The sequence below is a fragment of the Hemiscyllium ocellatum genome, chromosome 2 (assembly GCF_020745735.1).
Source record: "Hemiscyllium ocellatum isolate sHemOce1 chromosome 2, sHemOce1.pat.X.cur, whole genome shotgun sequence".
Classification (NCBI taxonomy): Eukaryota; Metazoa; Chordata; class Chondrichthyes; order Orectolobiformes; family Hemiscylliidae; genus Hemiscyllium; species Hemiscyllium ocellatum.
Genome location: NC_083402.1, coordinates 33587971 through 33607687, shown reverse-complemented (window position 1 = coordinate 33607687; position 19717 = coordinate 33587971). Strand labels below are relative to the sequence as shown.

At 36.8% G+C, this 19717-nt stretch overlaps 1 protein-coding gene across 3 annotated transcripts in view; it reads right to left on the bottom strand.

Moving 5' to 3' along the window:
- Positions 1–1122: 1122 nt before the first annotated feature.
- slc30a5 (solute carrier family 30 member 5) overlaps positions 1123–19717 on the bottom strand; it is a 33489-nt gene continuing 14894 nt past the window's right edge. Inside the window, exons 5-16 of one of the 3 annotated variants that reach the window (XM_060835641.1) lie at positions 19430–19451; positions 15527–15614; positions 15287–15363; positions 13280–13450; positions 11414–11702; positions 10031–10239; positions 6888–7045; positions 6546–6675; positions 5508–5736; positions 3909–4135; positions 3101–3229; positions 1123–2342 (exon numbers count right to left, since the gene is read on the bottom strand). In XM_060835641.1, the coding sequence (XP_060691624.1) occupies positions 2172–2342; positions 3101–3229; positions 3909–4135; positions 5508–5736; positions 6546–6675; positions 6888–7045; positions 10031–10239; positions 11414–11702; positions 13280–13450; positions 15287–15363; positions 15527–15614; positions 19430–19451 (1900 nt within the window). In that variant the 3' untranslated portion in view covers positions 1123–2171. Of the gene's footprint in view, positions 2343–3100; positions 3230–3908; positions 4136–5507; positions 5737–6545; positions 6676–6887; positions 7046–10030; positions 10240–11413; positions 11703–13279; positions 13451–15286; positions 15364–15526; positions 15615–19429; positions 19518–19717 lie in introns of all 3 variants that reach the window. The other 2 variants (XM_060835632.1, XM_060835621.1) reach the window with 2 other exon arrangements.

Here is a 19717-nt window from a genome sequence, read left to right as displayed (position 1 = left end):
TTTCCACACTGTAAGTAATCTAATATCTTTTCTTATTTTATTTCAACCTAGGTACATCTCACTTTTCGTTTCACACCAACATGACATACAAATGTTGAAACTAACTGAAGTGAGGAAGCACACTTACTATTTGTTAGGAAGAGCATAAATTAAAAGCTATCAATAGAAGGTAGGCATCAAAAAATCATTTGGAAACATCTCTACCCAGAGGATGGGAGATTGTGGAATCTGCTACCACCGGGGATAGTTGTGGTGAACTGTGTGGATATTTATGGGAGAGGTGGAGCATAGTGGTAATTTGACTAGATCAGTAATTTAGAACTCAGATGGTGAAATTTAAATTCAATGAAAAGTTTAAATTAAGAGATACCCTAATTGTAAATACTTTTGATTGTGCAAAAACCAAGGAAATCTGCTATTTGTATGGTCTAGCCTACACGTGACTCCAGATCCACAACAATGTTGTTGACTCAACGGTTCTCTGGGCAATTAGGGATTGATAGTAAGTGAGCAGTCATGGACAACTAAAGAGAAAGGTAATTGAGGATTGTGTTGATAGTTAGAAACAGCAGGGCTGCAAGGACACTTTACTGGAGCGTTCCTGCCAGTATGTTGCCTACATCTGTGCTCAGGTATTGAGAAATAATATCAAACAGTTTTCTATGACCCAATGTTACTTAAGTTTTCTGCAATGCTGTCCTGTCCATCGAAGCTTTACAGGGTGGATGCAAGCCATTCAGCACATCGAGCCCACACCGATCCTCTGATAAATAAAATCCACCCAGACTACCCTCCCCCCTCCGCCCCAGCCATCCCTGTAACCCTGCATTTACCATGACTAATTCATCCAACCTCCACATCTTTGGACTGTGGGAGGAAACCTGAGCACCTGGAGGAACCGTAAGCATACATGTGGAGAGTGTGCAAACTCCACATAGACAGTTGCCCAAATATGGAACTGAACCCGGGTTCCGGCTGTCGTGAAGCAGCAGTGCTGATAACTGTGCTCCAGTGTTACCCTTGGATCTCAAAACTGAATTAATAAGAGAAAGCTTGTTCAAAAAAAACACTCTTTTATATTTCTGAAACATATTTAAGAGAACCATTCTCTGCAGAAATTGCAGCACACAATTGTGTGGACAACAAATTTATTAACATTTACATCCCATTTTAAACTTCAAAATAATTCTGAAAACCATTGATTTATAGAGAACCGTTTTCTACGGTGACCCTCATAGCTTGAATATTAAGAAGGCAGAGTTGTGAAGTGGGTGATCCAAAAAATTCCAGTTTATACAAGGAGTGATTTGGACAGCTTTGGCTAAGTATCTTGGAATAGGACAGAGTGAAATGGAAAACTTATCACAAATGCTATCGTTTCCTCGATAACCAAAGTAGGTTTAGCAGCAAGACATGATTATCCCACCCAAACATTGCTGGCTTAGATTAAGGAAAATCAAAACAAAAGTTAAAACGTTATTTTCCCAGGCTGTGGAAACCTGCGGTTGATAAAGTATAGCACAGCTACAGAAGTCTGTAAGATAGTCAAAGGCTTTTACCTTTGCTTTACTAAACATCTTTGTGAGAAAAGATGATTCAATATTTTCAACACGTGAATTAACAGAGAGAAAAAATCCACAGGATTTTGGACATGAAATAGAGAAGCAAAATATAAAGGATAGACACAACTGGTATTACCAGTTAATTGTTGGTACATCATTAGTAATCTAATTCCACATAAAACAAACTGAGTTTTAAAAGTAAGCACAAGTCTCATTCAAATGTTTGGAGTTTCGATCTATTTTGACACCTCTACTTCGAAATATAATGCAAACTTCGCATGACCAAAATGTACATAAAAGGGAATTATAAATCTAATATTTATTGCTAACATGTAAACATGAGGACAATGTCTGTAGGCCCATTTAATATAAATTCAGAATATACTTTTTACACAATACATTTAATGCTAAAGTTGCTCTTTTTACTGCTTTCAGATCTTTGAATTTCTGTTTAACCAATTCACATCAGAAAGAAAAACAAATATCAACAGAATGCATATAATTCTGCACAGTTTTTCTTAAAATAAATATACTTTATATAAAACCATCAGTACATTGAAGTGTTGTTGCTTTTCTGTAGCTTCCAGGAAGATGTATATCAGAGTTTGGTCACATAATATAAGTACCATCTTTTAAAAATTTTACAGCTTCCATTTGCTGTGTCATAGCAAGGATGTCTTGAAAACCTGTACTCAGACCGGACATATGTTGGAAGTAAGACTCCTTCTCCACCTGAATCGACAAATTATTTACACCAACATCTTTTAAAGCAGCTGTCACCTGGTAATATTATAAATAAAAGAAGTGGTATTAACCATTAATGCATACTTTAGTATTCTTTTCAAAGCTCTTGCTGTTCAATTTTCATTTACAGTAAGCACAAAAATAAAAGTAGTTATATTTTATGGTAATTCTATTGCTGCATAAAACACCTGAGTGTGTGTTGGGGTGGACAATCGAAAGGATGCATTGGAGATGAGAGGAGGGAATATAGTGAAGGAAGAAAAATTTGCTTTTGGGGAGTGGTGATGGTGGTGGTGGGGGCAGGGGGTGGTACTTAGACAAAGGAGACTGAAGATGGGTGAGAGGAAAGAAGGGGAAGTAGAAGCAGTGAGTGATGTGGATGAGGATAGAGTTGCATTTTTATGGATCTGTTAAAGTTCCAGTTCCAGGGAAGTTGGTCCATATTGAAGCTGGTGCAGTTGACTTGGTTCCAGAAGTATCCAGTTTTTGTTAATAATACTAGTCATGTTCTGGAAGTGGCTTTTTGTTTGTTAATTGTTTAAAGGGATAAGTTCACCCTTGTATTGGGTACAGATAGTTCTTCTATAACACGATGATTGCATTCTTGTGCAACCTCGCATTGTGTTCCTATTCGTTCCAGGTATTGATACAATATGGCACATAAATTCTAGAGTAAGTTCCAAGTCATTGAATGAAATAGCAAATGCAAATAGTTAATACAAGCTTCATATTAAAAGTTTTCTTAAAAGACATAAGATGAAATATACAGCATATAAAACTAAGCAACACTATACCTGCTGTACAATTCTCTGCTCCACAACGTCTGGCATAACCTGCACATGCAGGGTTCCTGCTATTACATTAGCGGAGTGGCGCCAGAAATGAGGATCTCGATAAGATAGAACACCTTCAATTTTCTGGATCTGTAACAATTTACAGTATTCAGAAAAATAAACTTAGTTCTTTACAATGCAACAGGAGACTTCTAAATGCTTAAAAACATTTTTTGGAGAATATTACAGTAATCGATCAAGGAGGAAACAATTTGATCTTCAATAGTATAATTTTAAACTGACCACATTTCCTCCTCTACTTCAAACTTTTATCTATCAGTATCTTCATTAAAAATTGAACTGCTCTTTACCTCAATTATCCCTACTGTAAAACAACACTAACTTTCTAAACATTGAGCTGCCTTGTCTATGTCTTTATTTAAAAGTAGCATATTTTGTATTTTTTATAAACTCTCTACCTTTGCAACATCAGGAAATTCACCATCAACTACTTGCACTTATTTAGTGCTTTGATCTTAGAAAAACTCAAAAGCACTGCAGTGGTGTAATCTAAAAAATTATGTTGAATTAAGGCATATATAATGCAAATCCATCTGTGAAAATATGAAACAGTGAATAAGTGTGCTGGCTGCATTCTTTTAAATAAAATCTACATACGAGATTAAGATTGAGATTTGGAAATTTCGTTCAATATTACATGAAGTCATAACTTCAAGCAATGCTGAATATTACACTAGAAATTTGACTTTTTAATAGAAATAGAACATATTTTTTGTAGTTGGATGTTGAGAAGTAAACAGATTCTGACCTTATTCAGGGCACTAATGAGTTGCTTCTCAAGTTCTGGTGGGGTCCGTAGCAGCAATAATTGACAAGCATCTTTCATAAGTGGAATAACACTTAGAAATATTAATACAGCAATGAAGAGAGAGCAAATAGGATCAGCAATTAGCCATCCAAATTGACGAATTAGAAGCGATGAGATGATCACTCCAACACTGCCAAGTGTATCTGCCAGCACATGCAGAAATACTCCTGCAACAAAACATGTAGTTTTACAAAGGAAAGCCAGCAATGTAAAATAACAAAAGTCTAGTTTGACAGTTCACTCTCTGGAAAATAGGTCCCAAAATATTTACTTTTCTCTCTCTGTAACATTTATTTTGTTATTCAACTGCTTTCGTCTGTTTGATTCTAATTGTCCCTTTGTTGTGACTGACAGACTAACACATGTATGTCCCCCATAAATTAAGTCTCTCCTTTTCACCCTTCCAAGTTTATATATACGCCTTTTTGATATCGACTGTTAGACACATTGAAGTTGAAAATATACAGGGTTAAACAAAAGCCCTGCATCTTCCTGGATTTTTGGATGTCTTAAAGCAGCTTCACAGTCAATCTGTATTGTGGTTGCTTGCAAATTGCAAAGTCCCAGAAGCAGTAACATGAAAAAGACCAAATAGTCTGTTTGAATGAAGTTTGAAGAAGAAATATTGGCTCGAACACCAGGGAGAACTCCCCTGCACATCTTTAAAATAGTATGATAGAATAGTTTATGGTCACCAGAGTGGGCAGACAAGATCTTGGATTTAAACTTTTGTTGAAAAGCGGAGTTCACGATGAGCTTGCCACCAGTTCAGCGACATCACTAGCTGTACTGAAATGATGGCTGTCAACATGGTAAAAGAAAAGCCACTCGTTTCCCAAATGTTAGTGGATTAAACAAGTCGCTTCAATTACACTTAAGTATATATGAAGCAGCAAATGCTGTGTAGGCTAAAAAAACCTTAAAGAAGTGATACATATCCCACTTTTACATTCTGGTAGTTTCTGTATTTTCTTTGAGAGTCAATCTTGGTCTAAAAGGGAGTTATATTTCTATATTTGATCTTTTCGAAAGGGAGTGTAGTGGCAACTCCACCTTCCACTGCTTCCATTGCCCTATAATGCCCTTAGAGTCAGATTAATGATCCATAAACACAATTGGATTGCCATTATAGAAAAAACTCAAAATTGATATTCTAATGGACATTCAATGGCAGAAATACAATGTCTTATGTGCACTGCATGTTCACATTCTATTTAAAGCACACCAAAAAAATCATAGACAACTTGTTGCTCATTTAACATGAAATACTTGGTAATACACTTTTTAGAATATAATTTTACAAGTGGGATTGTGGCTAGGTGGCTCTTTGAGAAAATACACTAGCCAATGTCCAGTTACGCTGCAGAAATCTGTGATTCATGAATCTTAGTTTAACATGACTGCTCATACTGTCTAAACTTTATAGATATAAGCTACTTCCTTCAAGTGCATTTTAATAATCATTTAAAAATGCTTGCATCTAAATTAGTTTTACTTTCTGCTGAATTTAACTGCACTACAACTGTATGCATGCTTTACCTCTCATATTAGCATTCATTCCACCACCTGAAGATCCATGGGAGTGACCATGGTTGTGGCTGTGGCTATGTCCTCCTCCATGTCCGTGGTCGCTATGAGAATGTCCATGTCCATGACTGTGGCCATGCTCATGTGAAGGACAACTGCTTCGTGAACCACCATGGGAATGAGCGTGGCTAAAGGCACAGATACCAATCAGGTTCACTATCAGTCCCCCAATGGAAACAGGCTGTTCAAGAATAAGGAAAATAAAATGGTATAAATACATCCACTGCAATATTGTTTCAGTTTACAATTAAAACATCAATTTCTGGGATATATACTTTACACAATATTATTACATTCCTACACAGTATTCATTGTCTCTCCTTCTCCTTTTTTAAAATCTCGTCTCCCTCCTATCAGAAGGATGTTGAAAAATTTGAAAGGGTTCAGAAAAGATTTACAAGGATGTTGCCAGGGTTAGATAGTTTGAGCTATAGGGAGAGGCTGAATAGGCTGGGGCTGTTTTCCCTGGAGCATTGGAGGCTGTGAGGTGACCTCAGAGGTTTATGAGATCATGGTGGGGCATGGATAGGATAAATAGGCATGGTCTTTTTCCCAAGGTGGGGAGTCTAGAACTAGAGGGCATAGATTTATGATGAGGGGAAAAGTTTAAAAAGGACCTAAAGGGCAATGTTTTATGCAGAGGGTGGTGCATGTATGGACTGAGCTAGCACAGGAAATGGTGGAGGTTGGTATAATTACAACATTTAAAAGGCATCTGGATGGGTATATGAGTAGGAAAGGTTTAGAGAGATATGGGCCAAATGCTTGTAAATGGGACTAGATTTATTTAGGATATCTCGTTGGCATGGATGAGTTGGACCGAAGGGTCTGTTTCCATGCTGTATATCTATACGATTCAATTGTACACAATTAAATAATATTGTAATCAAAGTTAAACATTATTTTTATTGATAAAGTAAAATTACAAAATTAATGCACTAAAACAGTGCTAAATACATACACATGCTGATAACACTAAGAAGCACTCACTGTTAACATTTCTGTGTCAATGTCTGGAGGATCAAAAACTCTCGCCACAGACTCAATAAAAACAAAAAATGCTATAACCATTAGAAAAAGTCCATTAATAAATCCAGACAGAATTTCAAGACGTCCATATCTGCAGAGGGGGAAGGGAAAGAGTTATAATTCAATTTATTTGAGAAATTACCATCAAGATCTATAACCACTTAATTACAACACCAGAATCAAATACAATATTTCTCAAAGGTGTACATTTATTCACTATCCTTTCTCTTAATTCTAAACTTTTCTAAATTTGTCATATTTGTAAATTGAAGGGAAAAAAAAGTTAATGTTAGGAAAACTAACCCATAAGAGTAAATACGAGTTGCCTTCCATCTGGTCATTAGGGCTGCAAAGAGACCCAAGACTAGTGCTGAGCAGTCAAACAACATATGGAAACCATCAGAGATAAGGCCAAGACTGTTGGTCCACACGCCATAGAACAATTCCACAAATGTAAAGGCCTAAAATAAAAAAAGAAAATGACTGCTCAATTTGTCAATCTGTTGTTTAGATCCAGCTTAATAGTGAAGAGCATTGCTCATTATATGCATTGCAGTTATTATTTTCTCACAAATGAATGATCTAACTTCTTAAAAATATCGAGTAACTGTAAGATTAAATGATACAAATGGGCAAATATGTCACAAAATGTGTCTGTTTATATCCAGGTACAACTGTCAGGCCTTCCTTTCACATCACTAAATGCTGATTTTTTTTAAACATCGTTTCCAATAGAAAATCTTCTTTTAGCCCTGAGTAAGCTCTTGTGCTGAAATCGTCAGAGGTTTCTTTGTCACCTACATGTTCAATTATTGTAGTACCAGGAGAAAGTGAGGACTGCAGATGCTGGAGACCAGAGTTGAAAAGTGTGGTGCTAGAAAAGCGCAGCAGGCCAGGCAGCATCCAAGGAGCAGGAGAATCGATGTTTCGGGCATAAGCCCTTCTTCTGAAGAAGGGCTTATGCCCGAAACGTCGATTCTCCTGCTCCTCGGATACTGCCTGGCCTGCAGCGCTGTTGTAGTACCATCCTTGTTCAATGTCTACTTGCAGTGTTCTCAGCCAAACCAAGTTCCATTTATCCATTATCCCCTGTCCTTGTTGAACTTCAATGGTCCCTAAACATCTAAAATTTAAAAGGACCATTTTTATGTTTAACTTGCTGAACAATTTCTTCGCAAGTCTTCAATCTTCTTCAATCATACTTCACACCGGGTCACATTTTTCAAGTTTTCCTACTGTCCCTTTCATCTCTGGTTTAAGATGACTGTTCCTTTGGTAGCTTAGGATCCAGGTTTTGGAATCACCTCCACAAGATGCTTTGCTTTCACTCACCCTCTTCCCTGATCAATTCTTGTTTAAACTTTAATCTTTGACCAAGTTAAGGTTCACTTCTAATCTCTACGTTTATTTTGCTTTTTCTTTGTAGTACCATGGCTTTTTGAAAAAAATTAAAGGGAATAAATAAATGTCAAGTTACTGCTGTTGAGTTTGTTCACTTTTCCAAATAAATTATAAGATCTCAAAAGGGTTATCTCAATAAGAGATTGCCTGGAGATCAGTTGAATAACATAAGAAGTCAATATTGAGGAGCCTAGATGGAAAAGTAATCTTTTGCATTACTTCTTTAACTTTTTGTTGTCTGTAATCTAACATTTTAAAATTTGTTCCTGGGATATGGACAGTACTGTGAGGACATTTATTTGTGAATCTTAGTTACCCTAAAGACATTAAGAGTTGACTACGAATACTCAGATAGACAGAATATAATATTAATTTGTTGGCAGAATTTTAATTTGTATGTCTCACTAGTTGCGTATTATACACAGTACAGTATTTCACTCTCAGTAATTGATATCAAATCTGCATTTCAAGAGAAGGAAGAAAAAATTAAAAGCAGTATATTTTTCTTCATATAAGAAGTGATCAATCAAAAGAACTACAGCGTCATGAAAATCAGGAATTATTTATGAATCTGTTAAATTAAGCACTGAAAAAAAACTTTAGGATCTTTTCATGGATAAACTCATGTGAGCTGAATAACTTCTCCATTGAGAATCATCTGTTGTCCAGAATGATGCAGAGATTCTTGGATGTTGCAGCGATTCTTGGATGTTGCAGCAACTGCACTCACTGAGGCAAGTGGACAATATTTTATTACACTTGCGACTTTTCTAAAACTATTCAATCATGGATGGATGGGATGATGTGGAGATGCCGGTGTTGGACAGGATCAAAAATCATACAACAGTGAGTTATAGTACAATGATTTTCTTTGAAAACACTTGCTTTAGGAATGCTGTTCTTTCATCAGGTGCTAGTGACAGAGGAAGACCTTAGACACAGAATTATAAGGAAAAGATCAAAGGATCATACAATTCATGTGAATGAATTGAACAACAATGTTCATTTTGTTTGTATGAATTGTATGACCTTTTAACCTTTTCCTTATAAATTCTGTGTCTAAGATCTTCCTCTCTCATTAGCACTGGATGAGGGAGCAGTGCTGTGAAAGCTAATGTTTTCAAGTAAACCCATTGCAATATAACCTTCATGTATGTGGGCATCACTGGATTATTCAGTCTTTAATTCCCATCCACAATAGCCTTGAAGAAAATGGTGATGATTGCCTCCTTGAACCACTAATTTTCAGGTTATATATAAATCCATGTTGTTAATGAGTGTTCCAGTATTTTAACACACTCACTGTGAAAAAATTGGGATATAGTTCTAAGTCAGGATAGTGTGTAACTTGGAGGAAAACTTTCAGTAGGCAGTGTTTGTATGCATCGCTGCCCTGGTCTTTCTCGGTAGTAGAGGTCAGGGGTTTGGAAGATGCAGTCAAAGGAGCAAAGTTGAATTTCTGCTGCCTTTTGGTTAGACACTGGGAAGAGAGATGTGATGAGTTAACCGCCAGAGAATTCCCAGCCTCTGGGCCGCTCTCCTAACCATTATTTAATAGGTGTCCATTTCAATTTCTAGTCAATAGTAACCCAGATTTTGGTAGGGGGTGATGGTATGCCATTGAATATTAAAGGCAGATAGCTAGGTTGTTGCTTGTGGATGATCATCAACTTGTGTGTTACTTGAAACTTGTCAGCTCAAGCATGAATATTGCACTTGTCTTGCTGCAAATGGAAGTGAACTGTTTCTTTACCTAAGGAGATGCAGATTGCACTGATCACTGCAATCGTCAGGGAATATCCTCCTTCTGACTTTATGAGGGAAGAAAATGAAGATGGTTTGTTTAGAACCCTGAAGGACTCCTTCAGTACTATCCTGGGCTCAGATGATTTTATTTAGCCTCTAACAGCCATACCCTTCTTGTGCTGGGTAGCTCATGCAAGATTGTTTGTTTCTTCACCAAACTCCATAATACTATCCCTTTGTTCATAAAATGTAGAATGTTCTTTTATTTCGAGTATGAATCACAATCATGAAATACTCACTAGATTAAGGCAAAGAAAGTAGAAGATCTGTCTGGAGTCATACTCTTCAAGGATTTGTTTCAAAGATTCTTTGATAAACCTGGGCAGTGACTGGGAAGTATGTTGTAAGGCATCACCCATAAAGTTATACAATGGGGTACCTTCAGGTGAGTAACCAACTAGAGTACCCTTTTGCCCTTTTTTGGAAGGTGAGGATAAGATGCTCGCAGCTAGAGAGATGGATAAACATAAGTGAATTAAACTAAGTTTTTTTTATATTCAACCTTTATAAAAAAACTCTACATTTTAGCCTTTTCCCCCAAGTCTCTAACACTTAGAAAGTTTGTATTCCTTTAAGTAACACTGTATATCAATAAAAGTTTAAAACAAAGCTCTTCAAATACAACTACTTTAGTGACTAGTCACATCTTAAACAACCAATGGCAAAAAAAATATAATTTTGTGGTGGTGCTGGTGTTGGTCTAGGGAGGAATATTGCTCACGAATTCTGCACCTGACTATCTGATATACTTGATTTCAGGTGCTGATGCACGCTGCACAAAGTACAGCAGAAAGCATTTCCTGAATTGACATGAAATTGCACGAAAGAACTTCTCCCTTTAAGAGAAACCTTTTGTAGTTACAAAAGTGGTTGCACTGAAAGGAAAAGTGAACAGATCATATCAATTAATTACAAAGCTAGGCCTTTTGCAAATATTTCTCAAATTTGTCCTATCCCTTTGTAATTTTAAAAATAATGCAGAAATCACTTACAAATTGGAACGATTAAAGGGGATCTAATAACATTGTTCAGTATTGGATAAACAATAAATGATTTTCCACTTGTTGCAATTCTAAGGTGATGATTGGAAGCTAAAGGAACAGGTTACAGGAAATAATAGAAGAAGTTAGACAATTCAGCCCCTTGAGCCTGCTCCACCTTTCAATATGATTATGGCTGATCTTGTCTTGGCCTTAAGCTGACATGCCTGTCCACTCCTTATAACCCTTTAACAGGTACTATTGATTAAAAATGCTTCGGCATCCACAACCATTCTGGAGCAGTGAATACCACAGACTCATAACCCTTTCAGAGAAGTCATTTCTCCTCACCTCTGCTTCAAATCATCTACCCCTTATCATAAAACTACAGCTTCTGGTTCTAGATTTCCCCAAAGAGGAAACATCCTCTCTCTACGTTAAATGTTTTTATCCTCAAGCTCAGCCATGAATTATAAAGTTCTGCTGAGGCATCATTCAAAAGAGAATTGACTAAGTGCTGAGAAAGAAATAACAAAAGAACATAACAAAAAGGAAATGAACTAAGAATGAGTACATAAAAGCTGGCAATGGCACGAACAAAATAAGCTGTGTGTTCTAGTGACTTAAAACAAGAACACTCACCCAGTATGAAGAAAATGGCACTAACCACCACTCCACCTGACAATACATGTTCAGTACTGTGCTGCAGGGTTTGCTTGTTGATTACACGTAGCTGATCAGTTATTGGATGCGTCCAGAAATTAGCAAGAAGTAAAGCTCCAAAAAAGACAAGAACTGAACCATACTGTGCACACTTTGGAGCTTCCAATTTTGCAGAACATATAGATTCGACATAGAAGTCCAATATTAGCACACAGAAAATGATGGTCCCAAATGGCATAATAAGGGAAGACCAGGATTCTATTTTACTCTATAACACAAAAGACAAAATATTGAAGAAAAACATTCATTTAAGTTACTATAATAGGGCAATGTAATAATTGTAATTCATCGTAGATTTCAATGGCATGACGCTTTATAAAACTCAGAAGATATATCATCATTACTGTACAATCCATCAGTTTAACTGATCATCAGATTAGGACAACTGTAAGAACAATACTAAAATTATTTAAACTCCTGGACATTTACAGCCACTGAACAAACAACATTCAATAACATTAATTTCTCAATAGAATTAACAGGGATAAAATGTTACTCACTGCAACTCTAAATCAGATTTCTAATGTAGCATTTTTTTTCAGTTGCAATTATCATAAAGCAGAGGAACATACAGGACATAAAATGATCATGCAGTTCATCTGGCCAATCTTAAGTATGGACACAAGTCAACTGCTCAATCCGAGAAATACTTATTCCACAAACTGTCTACACTGTCTCTTGGAAAGTCTATTCTACTTAATAACATGGTTATGTGCTTGATTTAATGCTGAAAAACATGCCTTGAGGCAGAAAGAGCTAAATCACTTGATAAAATGGTTTTAAACATGCAACTAGGTAGAAAAGCAGCGAGATTTATGAAGGTAATTCCAGAAGGTAGAGCCAGAACAGTCAATAACTCTTTCCCCAAAAAAATGGGCAGAAGTATTAGATTACTTACAGTGCGGAAACAGGCCCTTTGGCCCAACAAGTCCACACTGACCCGCCGAAGCGCAACCCACTCATACCCCTACATTTACCCCTTACCTAACACTACGGGCAATTTACCATGGCCAATTCACCTGACCCGCACATCTTCACCTGACTGTGGGAGGAAACCACAGCACCCAGAGTAAACCCATGCAGACACAGGGAGAACGTGCAAACTCCACACAGTCAGTCGCCTGAGGCGGGAAATGAACCCGGGTCTCAGGCGCTGTGAGGCAGCAGTGCTAACCATTGTGCCACCGTGCCGCCATGGTGATTCAAAAGCTGCCAGAGTCAGGAAGCCCATTTGATCACTATGTTTGATTACCAAGAAAACCAATATAGAAATTCATAAATAGAATGAGGATTCTAAATCTGATTCGTTGGGGCCTGAGAACAGAGTTTAAATTAATAAGAAGGATGATGACCAAGGTTATGGCGAAATAAGCAGAGTTTTGGATACCGGACTTTAAAGAAGAAATATTTTGCAACGTTAAGAGGAGCATACCAGGCTATAGGTGAAGCTGTGTAGAGTAGCTTTGGCAACAGTGCGGATGCAGGGATTAATGCAGATGATATCACGAAGAATGAAATAAGTGGTAATGGTAATTTCATAGATTATGAGTTTAAAACGCAGACTGGAGTTGTACAAGTTGCTATTTGGACAGCTTGGCCAGCATGTTCAAAACCAAGGGAAGGGATGGAGTCAGTGATAATGCAGGTGAAGTTTTGATGCAGAATAAAAATGACATGATTTATTTATTTTAAACCAAGGAGCATAATTTGTTAATAATGAGCAAACTTGCTTAACCAACATTTTAATAATTGCAACCACTGTGATAAATATGCTATATATATTACCTCTGTCGTTGCAGTCAATATGACTACCCATGGAAACAATAATACCGCTGAAGTTAGGGTAGATAATGTATGCAGGCGTTTGGCTCCACCGACATCCACAGACAGCTTTCTAGAGGCTGTATGAAAACCAACTTTGAAACACAGCGACATCACCAGTAATAAAACCCCACCCTGAAAGAGACAAATTACATTGCTGAGATGGTTAGCTTCAATCAACATCACCACTTAAAAAAAATGTATGCTGCAAATTAAAATTCCACTAACTGAATATGGGCCAGTTTTTATATTTCTACATCAGAAGGACATTTCTTCGGCCCCAGTCTTTAAAAGTTGTTGTTTTGTTTAGAGTAGTACCTTATGCTTCAGTCTCTGGCTGAGACAGTGAAGTCTTAAGCTAGTCAGCTCTGACATTCATCAAAGTGCTCTCCTCCTGAATAAATTATAATTGTGTGGATAGCCATTTTGAGTTCATTCTGTACTTACCTTGGAAGAAATATTCGAGATAGCCAGTTCTTTACGTAGGAAATCAAAAGCATGAATATGCACGTGTCAATTTCATAAACTGATTACAAAACCATTGGGCTCCCAATGTTGCCAGCCCAATCAGAAGGCTAAGCTTCTTATTAGCCCCATTTTTGGACATGGATGCAGCTGAGATAAGGAAGAGATCTCCAAGGCATCTCAGGTATAAACACAACCATGTTGGAAGGGGCAGGTGTGTGTCATTCATTTAAGAGACGGAAACCTCTTTAGTTACGTTTGAGGACTGAGTGGCCAGTCTTCAATTGTTGATCCCTGAAACATACGTAGAACCTCCCCCTCCAGTGCCTCCTGGATTGTTGCAAGGAAGCCACCCGCATTAAGTTGGCAGTGTTTGCACATGACAGGAGGTCATTTTAAATTTAAAATCACTCCTAATTAATGCCTGAAACTGACAGGCACTCTCGCTCTCTCCAGAGGACTGGCAGTAAAAAGATCCACCAGAAATTAATTGCTCATTGGGAATCCCCATTGCTCGCCCAGTTGGTTTTGAATTTCCACAGTGGGATCTTTAAACCATTTCTGGACTAGCTAAAGCATGTGCTGTTGCTCAAAATCAGTTTGCTCATCAAGACCATCTTGTGGTGTAGGCTTAAACAGTGACTCACATGGTTGATGACTGTATGTAAACTACACTTGACAAGGGAATTGCGTGGTGCTGTGCTGCCACTAAGTAAAATATGCTGGAAATGGTAAACAATGATTTATGTATTCTTTAAACAGCAAGTTTTAGCAAACAGGTTTGCAATAAGTATATGATTTGGAATGCTGAGTGCGACTTCGTTTGACAATTTTTAAATACAGATTAAAATATGGATGTAGGTTTGCTTGTTGAGTTTGAAGGTTCATTTTCAGATGTTTCATCACCCTACTAGGTAGTCTCTTCAGTGGGTCTCAGGCAAAGCACTGGTGAACATTCCTGCTTTCTATGTATATGTTTGGTTTTTTTTGGGATGGTGAAGTCACTTCCTGTGGTGAAGTCACTTCCAGTTCCTTTTCTCAGGGGGTGGTAGATGGTGTTTGTTGATAGAGTTCCGGTTGGAATGTCATGCTTCTAGGAATTCTCATGCGTGTCTTTGCTTGGCTTGTCCTAGGCTGGATGTGTTGTCCCAGTCGAAGTGGTGTCCATCCTCATCCATATGTCAGGATACTAGTGAGAAAGGGTCATGTCTTTTTGTGGCTAGTTGGTGTTCATGTATCCAGGTGGCTAGTTTTCTGCCTGTTTGTCCAATGTAGTGTTTGTTACAGTCCTTGCACAGTATTTTGTAAATGACATTAGTTTTGCTTGAACCTTCAAACTCAGCAAGCAAATCTACATCCAAAGCCTCAAACTGAACTACAAATCTTCTCAAAACTCACTAAAATTAAAATATATTAATGCTAATTGCTTAAAATGGTTTAGAATATTAGGGTAACACCCAATCAATATTGCTAGCCAATGTCACCCTTGCTATTATAAAGAATTACCTTGTGGTCTGCTACTCCAAGTAGAGAGATGACTGTGTATAGTGCATGTGTTAAAGCACTGTCATGATGGCCCTCAGCTACAAGGTAGAATTTAGTTATGGAAATAAGCATAGTATGCATATAAAATACTAATTAAATAAATCAGTCAGATTTCATTATCTAACAGCAGGATATTGTCCAATTAATAAAGAGAAACCCACACATACATCTTACGCAATATATTCTTAACAGAAAGGATACGGTGTTCAGCCATTTTTGCCATCAGATCATCGTTGTCAAACAACAATAAACATATGACAGCGATAATGAAGAAAGCTGCTCCTCTTGTCTATGGATGGATAAAAATACATATTTTGATTAATAAAATGTAACTTGACCACACACAATGGTTTAAACCAAGAGCCACAATCTTTCTGGCTGCAGGCCACCACTTACACATGCACAGGGATCCCTTGCCCTACAGATTTGAAAAAGTTTTTGAAAAACTGCAAAAAAGAAAGGAAGTGCTAAAATGGAGAAAATAGTAATGTTTATATTTGCTGGTAAACTGATAATACTGATAAATTCAGGAAATTCAACAAGTAGTGCAATCTCAGGTTCTTTCAAAGGCTTCAAGATCAAGAGCCCTAAATTACTGGGATGGCAGATGCTTGAAACTCTCTTCCACAAATAGCGGTGGATGCTAAATCTAAACTGTTAATTTTAAATCTGAGATTGATGGACTTTTGTTAAACAGAGGTATAAAAGATATGAGCCAAAGGCAAGTATATGCAGTGAGGCCATAGATTAGCCAGGATCTCATTGAATGGAACAGGTCTGAGGAGTTGAAAGCCTACTCCTGTTCCTAAGATAATGCTCATGGAACTCAAGTTAGTTTGTGCTGCCATCAGTTGAGGAATAGGATAGCTCCTGGAAGGACAGAACATGAAATTCTTCAAGAGGAAGACAGTTTTGAAGGATTTTATGACTCAGGTTGATATGCTACATATTAAGTGAATTGCAAAGACAATTCACAAAGTCTGATGTTTAATGGTGATGGCCAAGTGATATTATTCCAGAGACTTAGGTAATGTCCTGGGGACCTGGGTCGAATCTCACCATGGCACAAGGAAATCTGGAATAGTCTAATTATGACCATGAATCCATTGTTGAGTGTTAGGGGAAAAACTTTTGTGGTTCACTAATGTGCTTTAGGGGAAGGAAACTGTTCTTCTTACCTGGTCTGGCCTACATGTGATTCCAAATCACAGCAATGTGGTTGACTCTTAAAACTGCCATCTGGGCAATTCAAGATGAGCAATAAATGCTGGCTTAGCCAGTGATGCCATCATCCCATGAAGAAAAGTTATATTTTATAACTGACTGCAAATTGCTCATTAACTTACACTTAATTTGTATCGATTTTTGGTGTTAACAGTATATAGATAGATAGAAAAGATGTTTTGCTTGACTCTTCGTAAAGTTAATAAAAACTATTTTAAACAATGGAATCTTGCAGCAACTTTCTTTTACTAAGCAAAAGAGATTCAAATTTTTCAAAAAACAAGTTACTGCTGTTTACACATAATGCAATAAGAACCCAAGGTATCATGCTGCGTAAATAATACACAATATTTATAAATACAACTTGTTAACCCTGCAAGTGATGATTCTCAGTTTACAATTGGCTTCATTAAATATCCTCTTCATACCACAATATCCAAATGCAGTGGGAAAAAATGAAACACACAAGCATTGCACAAATACATGACACAGCATAGGCAACGATGTTTAGGAAATGCATTACTCAATCTTTGGTCACACCACAGAAGCCCTCTGATTGTATTAAATGTGGTTATAAATAAAATTGTTCAAGCTGAATAAAAAGACTAATTAAAATACATTAAATTAGTTATAGTATCACAATCAATTTAAGGTCTCCTAGAGGAAACCCATCCAGACACAAGGAGAATGTGCGAACTCCACACAGTTGCCAGAGGCTGGAATCGAACCCAGCTCTCTTATACTATGAGGCAGCAATACTAACCACTGAGCCACTGTGCCTGATGTGGCTTAGGATGGAAACAAAATTGAAGAACACAACAACTTTCTTGCCTTTCTTAAAATAAAAAGTAAAATTTTTAATGGATACCAGATTTTATTAGTGTCTAGATATTCATGAAATATTTTTCTTGTGTTGATGTAATTCTGCTTCAGAGATACTGTAATGTGTATTTGAAAACGTTAACTGTTTCTTCAAATAATATTATTTGGGTCTTCCGTAACCTTTGATAATAGTACTGTTTCAATTTGTTCATAATGTGCAGGATACTGGATTAGGGCTTGCCTAATGTCCTCATGCACATAATTTTGTAAAAGACCAGGATGTTATTTCCATTGTTGCCACATTGCATAGCACTGATTGTAACATAATCAGATTCCAAATACAGTAATCTCCCACTTATTTGGCACATGGGAAATAGGAGATGCCTGTTCCTGAATCTGCTGACTGCACGAGATATACTCATGGCAACTGGGAGAATGCAAGTTGATTTGTCACAACCGAAAGATGAACGTGTGTTTTAGAATCCAGTGGTGCAAACCAAAAGTTTCCACTTGAATCTGGAAATTCTCACTGTGAGTACTTAAGAGAAACTTCAGGTGAGTCTTGAACTAACTTTAATAAAACACAGTGGATCCATTATTCCCTTCCAATTACTTATGTCATGTCCCCATCATCCAGGTCTTAAACATCTGGAATTCCTCTTTTGAATCTTTAATGCCAGTGCATGATAATTCTGAATGTTTGGGATTCAGATGACAGGGACTTTAGTCAACTTTGTGTTTCTACATTGCTGATAATCCACTGGAATAAAGCAGTCAGCCACTGTTCATTTAACAGTCAACATTACAGGGGTTAGTGCTTTTATTTTTGAAAACATGGAATACTATGCCCAGTTCTATAGGAAGAATATTATTAGACTGGAGAGGGGTCAGAAGAGATTTACCAGGACGTTGCGGGTATGGAAGGTTTGAGTTATAAAGAAAGGCTGGATTCCCGAGAAAGTGGTGGATGTGGGTACAGTTACAACATTTAAAAGGACATTTGGGTAGATACAGGAATAGGAAACGATTGGAGGAATATGGGCCAGGAGCAGACAGGTGGGACTAGTTTAGTTTGGGATTATGTTTGGCACGGACTAGTTGGACCAAAGGGTCTGTTTCCATGCTCTATGACTCTATATGTATCTATATATGTATTATAGCATAATAAACAAGATCATCTACATGTAAATTATCTAATTCTCAAGATGCAAATACCAAACTTGTCCAACATATTAAATGCTCATTTTAGCAGTCAATGAGATTTCAAAGACATAATAATTTGGCTCTCAAATTTCATTTTACTTATTATTCAACATTTAATCTGAATGCTACATAGACATGAGTGATGCCATTCCTCAAAGCATCTCAATTCATCAAAATTACATAAAGATACTTTAGTTAAACAAATCAATTTAAAAATTTTATATTAATGCACTGTGCAAATTCATTCTTACTAATGGCAAATATTGATTAAATTTGCATTTATTTTTCTCAGATCTAAATTTAGGTTGTGATCACATCACCATGAAGTAAATTAAGTAAATGTTTATATGTACTGATTAGCACATCATTCAGAAAACAGGTTTTATTATTTCATCACTAGAATTTTAGAATTCTAAATGGGAGCTATAATTAGGCAATATTTCTTTTGTGGCCTTTTTCAGACCTGTAAGCATTTGCTCCTAGGAGCATATTTATCACTTTATTGTTTTAAATTTAATCTAATAAATTCAGATTTGTAAGTATTCAGCACATAGTTTCACAAATATATTTCTTTAATTAAAAAGATCCAAAGACCTATTTTTAGAGTACACTAAACTTCTTAGTTAGAAATTCTTTTTGCAGAAACAAACAAGCCAAAATAATTACCAAATCTGTCCACAAAAATCACAGTTGTAAAAATGTTTTCAGTTAGATCATCTATTTAACTTATGAACTGATTTAAACAGTTCCAGAATATAATCCCTTAATTTAGAAGGGCAACATTTCCAAGAACAATGTTCTTTGTATTTTCACAGTAAGAAAAAGTGGATGGAATGCATTCGAGATGGACTGTACCTTTGCTGGGCCTCCATCAGAGCTGGTAAACAAAACACCAAGCAGAGAAATGACAACAATGTCACTATGCTCAAAGAGAAGTACTGTTCTGTCAAGAGAAAATGTAAGGGCACACATGTTTATTATTCAAAGTCTTTCATAAGATGATCAAAACAGAGAAGTACCATATCACACTAAAAATGCCACACCAAAATACAGTAGAACTGACTCACATTCATATATTATTCAAAAAAAGTATGGATTGAATTGGATGATCATTGAAAAGCAGCAAATGAATACAAGGACACT